Source organism: Brachyistius frenatus, unplaced genomic scaffold, assembly GCF_029030835.1.
Source record: "Brachyistius frenatus isolate BFR_SWC_R1_liver_20210118 unplaced genomic scaffold, ASM2903083v1 Contig_278, whole genome shotgun sequence".
In the NCBI taxonomy this organism is placed as follows: Eukaryota; Metazoa; Chordata; class Actinopteri; family Embiotocidae; genus Brachyistius; species Brachyistius frenatus.
The window spans coordinates 157,508-167,500 of record NW_027210877.1 but is presented as its reverse complement, the minus strand read 5'-3'; the positions used below and the strand labels follow the sequence as shown (position 1 = coordinate 167,500).

The 9,993-nt window shown below is 48.7% G+C and overlaps 1 protein-coding gene across 3 annotated transcripts in view; it reads left to right on the top strand.

Annotated features, from left to right (window-relative positions):
• spryd3 (SPRY domain containing 3) overlaps positions 1-9,789 on the top strand; it is a 44,895-nt gene extending 35,106 nt beyond the window's left edge. For 2 of the 3 annotated variants that reach the window (XM_069721901.1, XM_069721903.1), the window contains exons 8-11: positions 3,030-3,087; positions 8,321-8,440; positions 8,617-8,756; positions 9,528-9,789. In XM_069721901.1, the coding sequence (XP_069578002.1) occupies positions 3,030-3,087; positions 8,321-8,440; positions 8,617-8,756; positions 9,528-9,662 (453 nt within the window). In that variant the 3' untranslated portion in view covers positions 9,663-9,789. Of the gene's footprint in view, positions 1-3,029; positions 3,088-6,255; positions 7,075-8,320; positions 8,441-8,616; positions 8,757-9,527 lie in introns of those variants that run through there. The other variant, XM_069721902.1, reaches the window with a different exon arrangement.
• Positions 9,790-9,993: the final 204 nt, after the last annotated feature.

Below are 9,993 nucleotides of genomic sequence, written 5' to 3'. Positions count from 1 at the left end.
CAACCCCGGGTTTAAAACACAACAGTAAGCTAACAGTAAACTCCAGCTATGAATGAAGCCTTTCAAAACAGCAGAATAAAGTTTCAACTGCAGACACAATAGTGAGAAATGGGCTGGCAACAAATGTGCAGCTTTATTAAGACTGTTCACGTTGGAGGAAACGGCGTAAAGAGAAATAAAACAGTGTCTGTGATGCTGTTTAAACTCAAGCGCGAACATGATCGATGATTGGTCCGACTCATTCTTGTATTGTTGCCAGTCTCCTGACGAAGACACGACAATAATTTGACACTTTATTTCTTAATCTGACAGTTACCGTGCTAAAACACAAATATATTGTGTAGTCTCAGTCTTAGTGGCACCATTACTTACTGTATACCCACATTGCAGCATTAGCTTATGTCATTTCTGTACACAAGTGTATTCCTAAAAACATTCCTGAGTTCTAAAAGTGTTGTAACTTTAAAAAAAACTAAACTGACTGAAATATAGAATACATAAGTGGCATCCTCTGTAAAAAAATAAAATAAAAAATGCTTTAAATGTGTTTTTAAATTATATCAATTCAACATAAACTGCATAAAAATGAAGTGCAATCTCACAAAGCCAGAAGGGTTTAAAAATGTACGTAATGAACCCTATCACTTCCTGTTTTGCCATTTTTCCAGACAACAAAAATGTGGTTTTATGTTGATAATAACAGCAGATCTTAAGGAGCCTTACTGGCTGTAAATTATGAAGCTTTTTTTTGTTTTGTTGATGAAGCAAAGTTTTGTTTGGAAGAACTTTGTGCTGTAATGTCTTCAGCAATTTCAGGAATTTTGCAAGCTCCTGCAAATATGGCATAGGTTGAATTACATATGTTCCTGGAGAGACACTGTTTTCACATTAGAAAAGCTTTCCAGGATCAACAGATGTGTCGGGTAAATATAACCCTATCTTGGGTAACATTCATTTTGGTTGCTGTGTGTGTGTAAACTTTCCCAAATGTTGAAGGTTTTCATTTGAATCATAAATAAACCAAACGATTGGACAAATTGAAATGTTGACATAACAAATGACGATAATGTGGAGAGTTGCGTACGTTCTGCAAAGACCATGAATGTCTGCACCAAATCTGAAGGTAATCCATCCAACAGCTGTCTCGAGAGTTTTACTCCGAACCACACGTTTTAACCTTTTGTGTGGCGCAAGAGGATTTATGGCCAAAGTTCATACGTGTCATCCTCTGGGGACCATGATCGTCCGTTTAGGGGAAAAAAAATATGTAAATGCAGCCAGGAGGAGACTGTATTTACTGGGTTTTTGTGTGAAGAGAGGACGAGTGCTGCTTCGGGTTTTCTCACCAACACACCCATTTATTTGATTGATGGAGATGTTGGAATTAGAGATGATGGACGCAACAATTACCGAGAACACAGCTATGAAAACAAGGTGTTCAAACAGTTGATCCATTTATCAGACGCATGTCTGCGGTTTACATTAAAGTGCTATAAATTCAGCCCTTATTTGTTTTAGCCGTTCCTTAATGTTGTCTTAATTCCGGTGTTCCTCCAACATCACTGATCGGATCAGGGGGTGGGGGTGGAGGTGGAGCGGTTGCTGCATTCCTCCGTGTCTCTTCATCTGCTGATGTCTCACTCGGTCCTTCTTCTCTTCCTGGCGTTGTTTCCCGCCTCCATCATCTCCACTTCCTGTTCCTCCGCCCCGACGGGGTTGTCAGACGGGATCCGGGATGTTTCTCTGCTGCGCGTCTGTCTGCTGCAGCTCTGTTGCTCAGCTCCTCACCTCCACGCAGGTGTCAATAGTAATAATTAGACTTTGTGAGTAATGTTCTGCCTCGTTCGTTTCTCATTGTTGGATGATGTTTTCTGTGACCAGAAACCGACGGATCTCTTGGTTCTCTTTTGTTTCTGTTCATTCAAGCTGAAAAGAAACGTGAATCTGAAGAAGTGAGCATTAAGGAAGCTGTTTCCCACCGAGAGGAGAGAGGGATGTCAGTAATGGAGATACAGATCTCTGGTAATTACCTGAGTCATCCTCTGATCTTATCGGAGACGTTGGCCTGCTGGTTGTTTCTGTTGGCATGGTGAACCTGGAGAGAAGCAGCTTACTGAACATGCAGACAGATGGAGGACGAGACAACACGTCCTCAGACTCTGACAGGTCTCCAAACAGATGTGGAGCAACTCCACCAGCAATGGGCTCTTTTTCACGTTCTCCATGTTCGCTGGAAACCTTTGGACGACCATCCCCGTCGCACGCCCTGACACAAAGAGAGATGCAACGATTTCCACCGTAAACTCGGGCTCAATAATCGGCATCAAAACTTGAAATCCTTCGCTGTGCACACGTGATGGAAGCGTGTCTCGCTATCAGCCTTTAAGATGAGAGCGGCTCTTTGGTCCGAACGACGTCCGGTAACGAAGCCGGTCGTTGACGGTTGATGTGTCGACGGGCCGTCGGCTCGCGTCACCGGCAGGTTGCTACTCTTCATCTTCCTTCTTGTGACTTCGGACAGCTTCTTGTGTTTCAGCTGTTCGATTACGCAGCATCCGATTACGGACCGTCGGTCCGGACTGTTCTGACCGTCGGTCCGAACTGTTCTGACCGTTGGTCCGGACTGCAGCGTGTTTCGTCCTCGTATCTCTGAGCGTTGACTTCGTGGCCGTACTTCCGTACTTCCACACTTCCATTGGAGACCAGTATTTTGGGAACTGCTCACTTCACCAACGAGCCATCGTGCCACACAGTACGAGCTGTTTGTTCAGCAGCAGTCTGTGAAACATTCTCCGAGTAATAATGGTTCTGATTCTGGTTCTGCCAGACTTCACTGTTGTTTTGATGTGTTTTGAAAGCTTCCATTACAGCATTTAAATAGTTATGTGTCCGTTGTTTTCTTTCCTTTTTATATGTTCTCTTGTATTTGGACGGCTCTTTATTTTCAGGAGACTGTTTGTGTCTTTGCTGATGATCAGTTCCCTGCTGGCGGTTTCTACGGTGACCTGTGTGACTGTTTGTGTTTGCAGGACTACCCAAAGAACCGACACCCAGGTTGGAGCCGCGGGTCCGTGGCCTACCACGCTGGTAAGATTCTTCTCCTCTTCCTGTTTTCTCTGCCGATCTTTCAGCCCGGCGGATTCCTTGGAAAGATTGTGTGATGTTTCCCGTCCTGAAGCATCTTTGGGTGAAACGTCCCACGGCAGCGACTCAGCTGGATGTGAAGCTGCCGAACACAAACCGAGATCAGAGCTGTGTGCGTGTCCTCACTCGAAGTGATGAAGCAAAAACAGAAGACGAGAACGGGTCGAGTCAAAGGGATCTTGTGTTGCTTCACGTTGGGTCCTGGTTGTTTGTGTGAACGCTATCGCGTCCGGACCTCAGCACCCGACGCTATCAGCGCCGAGATGAGCTATCAAACACTGCGTCGGGATCGGAGGCCGGCGGGCGGCTCGGCAGGAGCTCGTTATTTCTCCACACTCTTTATCTGGAGATCCGCTGTCACAAATCTTGTTCGTTCTTATCGGACCAAAGTTGGGCTTTTATCTGCTTTTATTTAGTTCTGAAGCATCCCATTGTGGATGTTTCTCAGTGGGGGGTTCCAGCTGCTCTCACAGGATGATTGACCTGAACACACTATAAATGTCAACTATTTTTATTTGTATTTATTCCACCAGGAAATGTGTATGATATTTTATTTTTAGAGAAATGTTTATATACTTTCCACCATTTGACCTCCAAATCAAAACACTTCTTTCTTGTTCACTCTGCACATTCCAGTCATGTTTCCACTTTATGTAAATCCCCGGATCCCTTCGCAGATTCCATTTATTCTGTAGGAAACATTGATAATAATAACAGTGGATGCTGTGCGTCCTGCCGGGTCTGTGAATGATACCTCGGCGCTGAGTGACAGCGCTGCCCGTCCCAAAGGCCTCGCGCTGCGGTCGGCCCGGTTCTGGCTGCCGCGTGGCGGAAACCACAGAAATGTGCAGAGCTCCATTAATCTTATTTGTTCGAGACTAAAATGATGTATGTGGTTTTTCACGCTGTGCATATGAGGTTTGCTTCCCATGCTCGGGTTCAGGTGCCGGCTCTGATCCAGATACTCAAAGTCCAACAGCCGGGACCTCTTCTCTTCGTCATGTCTCTCCTCGCTCCTCCACACTTCCCATATTTCTACCCAACAGCTCAGGAATTGCATGCAGATGCTTCTTTGGCACGGTGACAAAAACGTAACGTAAATGAACACGAAGTCCTGGATGTCTGAGAGGAGGAATGACTGAAAGCTGCTTTAGAAAGCTGATGTTTAGTGTTCCTACCTGATCTCCATATCTAACGTGGAGGGCTGCTCTTCCTCAATCAATTTATCATTAACGTTCAAGAAATCAGCAGTAAATTTATTTCATCCAACCTGGAGGTAAATACATGAATTACATAATTACTAATTAATATTTCTTTATTTGTTGAGTTGTTTCTGTCTGGCAGATTTTGGGCGCGTTGTCGGGAGCGACCGGTCGACCTGCAGCACATGATGTGTTATTGACTGTGGGTGTGTTTTTTAGCCCAGATGTGTTCCAGTTAAACACACAAATGCCTTCCAAGCGTGTCGCTGCTCCCTTTTCCAGCTTGTGTAGTTTGAGAGTTCTCTTTGGCCGCATTGGTTGTTCCCGCCGTTGTTTGTGTTGGAGGCGGAGCTCCATCCTGCATGTTGGCTCCGCCAGTTAATGGTCCGTAGGGCACCGCGAGGCCTGAGGGCCAATCAGGAGCACCCAGTCGTCCCACCAGTGAGTGCTCCTCGGCAAGCCTCATTAACCCCGTCACCCCCATTACCCCCATCACCCCCGTCACCCCATCAGCGGCTCACACGTGCTATGACTCAACACCCGCAGCTGCAGGTTTTGCCCTACAAGCATCAGCACCTGGTGGCGTTGACAGTTTTTGTTGGGCTGCCGTCTTGCGTTAGACACCATCAGCTCTCCTTGGTCAGCACCTCGCTACTAAAACTGTCTCGTGTCCAACGCAAATTGTAACATTTTCCTTCTCAGCCGAAACGCCAAATTTAGCCTGTTTCTTGTGTATTGGCTTCCAACAAGAAACCGAAAATGGTCTTAAAGGTTGATTCTGCTAATTTGGTCCTGCAATGAAGGATTATTTTTATCAGCTATTAATTCACTATGTTTATATTCCAACTAATTGTTTCATTTATTTAAGGTACACCCCACCTATTTTAGTTGTGAGGAGCTGTAGTGGTCAGTTGTATATGATTTTCTGTGGCCTTGGAGGATCTTTCCAAAGTTTAAAACAATAAATAAGCATTTCGTAGGTGCAGATGTCAAATAAAATATCTTGATTAGTGCATTTTTGGTGTTTAACACTCATGACTAACGGCCCTTTTTACACCTGGTAAATGTGATCTGTATCTCAACACGGTATCAGTACCGGTATTTGGAGGTTCTTAAAGTTTTAGATGAACTGCTACAGTTTCCATAGAAAACAAAAATAAACAAATGGGGTCGTTACTTCAGAAAGCATCATCAGGCCCGTCTAAGTGGCAATACAATTACATTTGGACAGCTTCTGAAAGTCATACTTGATGATACTATTACTTATGTGGTGAACCGCCTGTATGAACTGACTTTGTACATCCACTGTGAATTAGCTTGGACCTGGTTCGCTAGAAGCATAAAAAAGTCAAAAGTCACCAGTGTGTTGTCTGTTTGCACAAAGAAGGCCACTCTGGCTCCGCCCCACTATGACTCACAGCCCGAGGCTTCGTTGTGATTGCAGTCTGTAAGCTCTTCACGTTAAGGTTTTGCTCGGCGACAGATGGACCAGTGACCAGCAGGGACGGCTGAGTATGATGATGTTAAAGTGGTTCCACCAATGGTGGCGGTCGTACAGTTTCAGCACACGTGGTGTATTGAAGGGATGCTGTTTCAAGAAAAACTACCATTTGAAATTTGCTCTGAACTAGTAGTTGTCTTGGTGGGATGGTGCTGCTCGTTGAGCTATGGAAACAATACACCTGCCTTTTGACATTTCCTTGAGAAAGTACCATGACTGAATAAAAAAACTATAAATGTTGGCGAGAAATAGCACTTCAGTAACCTGTTGAGTAAAAGCCCTGATTGACAACTTCTTGACCCCAATTTCCTGAAAAAAGACACGGCAAGAATTTATAGCACTTTGATTGCCTATTCTGCCACAGACCAACATATGGTGCAGTCTGATCCCGGTGTAACTCTTCATCAGATCAGCCAGGAGGAGCACGGGACCGGGACACAGATCAGGCAGGAGGAGCACGGGACCGGGACACAGATCAGGCAGGAGGAGCACGGGACCGGGACACAGATCAGGCAGGAGGAGCACGGGACCGGGACACAGATCAGGCAGGAGGAGCACGGGACCGGGACACAGATCAGGCAGGAGGAGCACGGGACCGGGACACAGATCAGGCAGGAGGAGCACGGGACCGGGACACAGATCAGGCAGGAGGAGCACGGGACCGGGACACAGATCAGGCAGGAGGAGCACGGGACCGGGACACAGATCAGGCAGGAGGAGCACGGGACCAGGACACAGGTCGAGTCAAATCAAAAGAAAGAAGAGGAAACATCAGCTAGAATCCTTCAGAGCTCCACGAGAACCAGCGAACGTGCAGAGACGCGGCAGCTGTTGGAGAAGAGTTATTTTAGGATGAGTTTGTGGAGAAATCCAGCGGTAGAACTCCGACCGGACGGCACTCGTGGTTCGGTGAAGCATGCCGGTGTGAACCTTGTTTTTACGTCCCAGCGGTGAAGGTGGATTTGCCGGACGAGCCCCTAAAAAGGGCGACTTCTGAACTTGCTGGGCAGATTTGTTTTTCTTCTCAGACAGCATTCACACAGCTGAGATCCGATTTCCCCCCCCCCCCCACGAGCTCCACCCTTAGGCCCAGACCTGGGCTTCCACACCCCCGGCTCACCTCCAGCACCAATCCTGTCACCCTCCGCTGCCCTGCTGTCTTCTATTTTTATCCGGTGCTTGTGCCGGCGTGGCTCCTGTTTGCCGGGTGTGTGGTGTTGTGTTAAAGACCCGCATGGAGCCCCCCCCCCCCCCCCCCGGTCCATGAGCTCCTGTTTGCCGGGTGTGTGGTGTTGTGTTAAAGACCCGCATGGAGCCTAATGACACAGTGAGTCTGCCCCCCCCCGGTGCTCCGATACAGATTGTTTAAACAGGATCCTCAGCCGGGGACGGGTCCCATGACAACTCCATAAATATTTACCAGCAGCAGCCGCTTCGCTTCGCTTGAAGCTCGTCTGCAGGCTGCACCCCACCCTCCCCCTCTCCCCCACATTGTTGTCTCACAACTAGTGTGTTGGTTTGATGATTTCCCTTGAATGTTGTTGATTCTTGTATTTTAAAGACAAGTGTTTTTTACTGCTGCTGCCCCCCCCCCCCCCCCCCCCCCCCCCCCCCCCCCCCCCCCCCCCCCCCCCCCCCCCCCCCCCCCCCCCCCCCCCCCCCCCCCCCCCCCCCCCCCCCCCCCCCCCCCCCCCCCCCCCCCCCCCCCCCCCCCCCCCCCCCCCCCCCCCCCCCCCCCCCCCCCCCCCCCCCCCCCATTACACTCCATGATGTCAGGATGTCCTGGAGGTCAGCGCCACATCGGACACGCCGCCGTAAACACCTTACAGGACGCGCTGTGCTGCACGCCTCCTACCACAACTTCACTTTTAAGTATAATTTATAAAAGTCTCAAACATGTTTCATGCCCACTGTGCAGTAAAGATGTATAATTTTGGAGTATTGTGCTTCATTTGGTCGGCTCAGTTGAAGAGGGACAGGAAATAAGAGGAAACGTTTGGTACGAGCACCTCAATCTGGTGGTTTGGGAGCAGATTACAAACCTTTGGGAGAAACTAAAACTGAGATTATTTCCAGGCTGGACGGAGCTGCAGGAAGCTTTTCAAACTTCATGGAGGTCCGGTCACAGGAGCGAGCTGCGAGCGATCGGATTTAAACACAGATTGCAAATTGCAGATAAATTTGACTTGAAGGTGTCAACGTTGGTGTGGAACACAACAAACAACACTATCAACAAAAACACACAAACAGAAAACAATAGAAACCTGTTCACTGAAAACTGTTAGAATGATATATTACCAGGAGGACATGAAAGGAAATGGAGGGTCACTTGTCCGTGCTGGTTTCCCATCATATCTTATTTTGTGTGATTTTCACATTAGAAAAGTCTTTTAAAATCTTATATTCAACTTCATGAAAAGATAATTCATGAATTAATGAACACTGTTGGTTTCTCAATCTTCCTCTCCGACAGACGACGGTAAAATCTTTCACGGCAGCGGAGTTGGAGACGCTTTTGGTCCTCGCTGCTTCAAAGGCGACATCATGGGCTGCGGCATCATGTTCCCACGAGACTACATCCTGGACGGAGAGGGTGAGTTTAACAAGTGCTCCCTTTCACTCTGCTTTACCTTTAATTAACGCTGAAGACAGCAGCAGATGTCAGAGACGCCCGCCCCGCCAAGCCCCACCCCGCCCCGCCCTGCCAGCCAACAGCTCCATCCTGCTGCTGCACATTCAAGCTTTTTCTCTGCTCCATTCTGTCCTCAGCTGTCGTGGACGACTGGGATCAGCTGGAGGTCCGGCCGGGCCGCGTCCAGAACGTCCTGTACCTCAACGATGAAGAGGAGGAGGAGGAGGAGGAAGATGGGGAAGAGGTCGAGCAGGAGCAGGAGGGAAGGAAGGTCACGGTGAGGAACACGCTGCGCCACCTCAATCGGCTATCGGTTTATACAACTGACCGTTACCGACCCGTTACAGACCCGTTACCGACCCGTTACCGACCCGTTACAGACCCCTTATAGACCCGTTACCGACCCATTACAGACCCCTTATAGACCCGTTACCGACCCATTACAGACCCCTTATAGACCCGTTACAGACCCGTTACCGACCCGTTACGGACCCCTTATGGACCCGTTACAGACCCGTTACCGACCCGTTACAGACCCCTTATAGACCCGTTACAGACCCGTTACAGACCCCTTATAGACCCGTTACCGACCCGTTACAGACCCCTTATAGACCCGTTACAGACCCGTTACCGACCCGTTACAGACCCCTTATAGACCCGTTACTGACCCGTTACTGACCCGTTACTGACCCGTTACCGACCCGTTACTGACCCGTTACCGACCCGTTACAGACCCCTTATAGACCCGTTACCGACCCGTTACAGACCCCTTATAGACCCGTTACCGACCCGTTACTGACCCGTTACTGACCCGTTACCGACCCGTTACAGACCCCTTATAGACCCGTTACAGACCCGTTACAGACTGGACCATCTGGAACACATGTAGAACACCTGGAACAGTGTGGTAGTATTAGTAGTATTAGTGGATGATGTTGGATTCCCCCACCCCACACACACACACACACACACACACACACACACACACACACACACACACACACACACACACACACACACACACACACACACACTGTGGTCCCTGCAGGTGTTTTTCACCAGGAACGGGAAGCTCATGGGTCGGCGGGAGATGCTGGTTCCTCTGGGGGGCCTCTACCCCACCGTGGGGATGCTGAGCAGCGGCGAGAAGGTGAAGGTGGACCTGCATCCTCTCAGCGGATGATTCGCCTGACGACACTTTCAGGACCGAAATAATGGAAATCGCCCTGCGGAGAAAAAACCCGTCCGGGCTGGTTGCTGTACAGCTCAACCCAAAAAAAAAAACCATAGCCTTTAGCATGCTGCTAAACACTCACCACACACACACACACACACACACACACACACACACACACACACACACACACACACACACACACACACACACACACACACTCACAGGCATGGCGCCGTCATCTTCCACCACAAGTTATTTATCAGAACATGTTTGCTTGTTGACCCAAAGCGGTTCTCCTCACCCTCCTCACCCTCCTCACCCTCCTCACCCTCCTTCT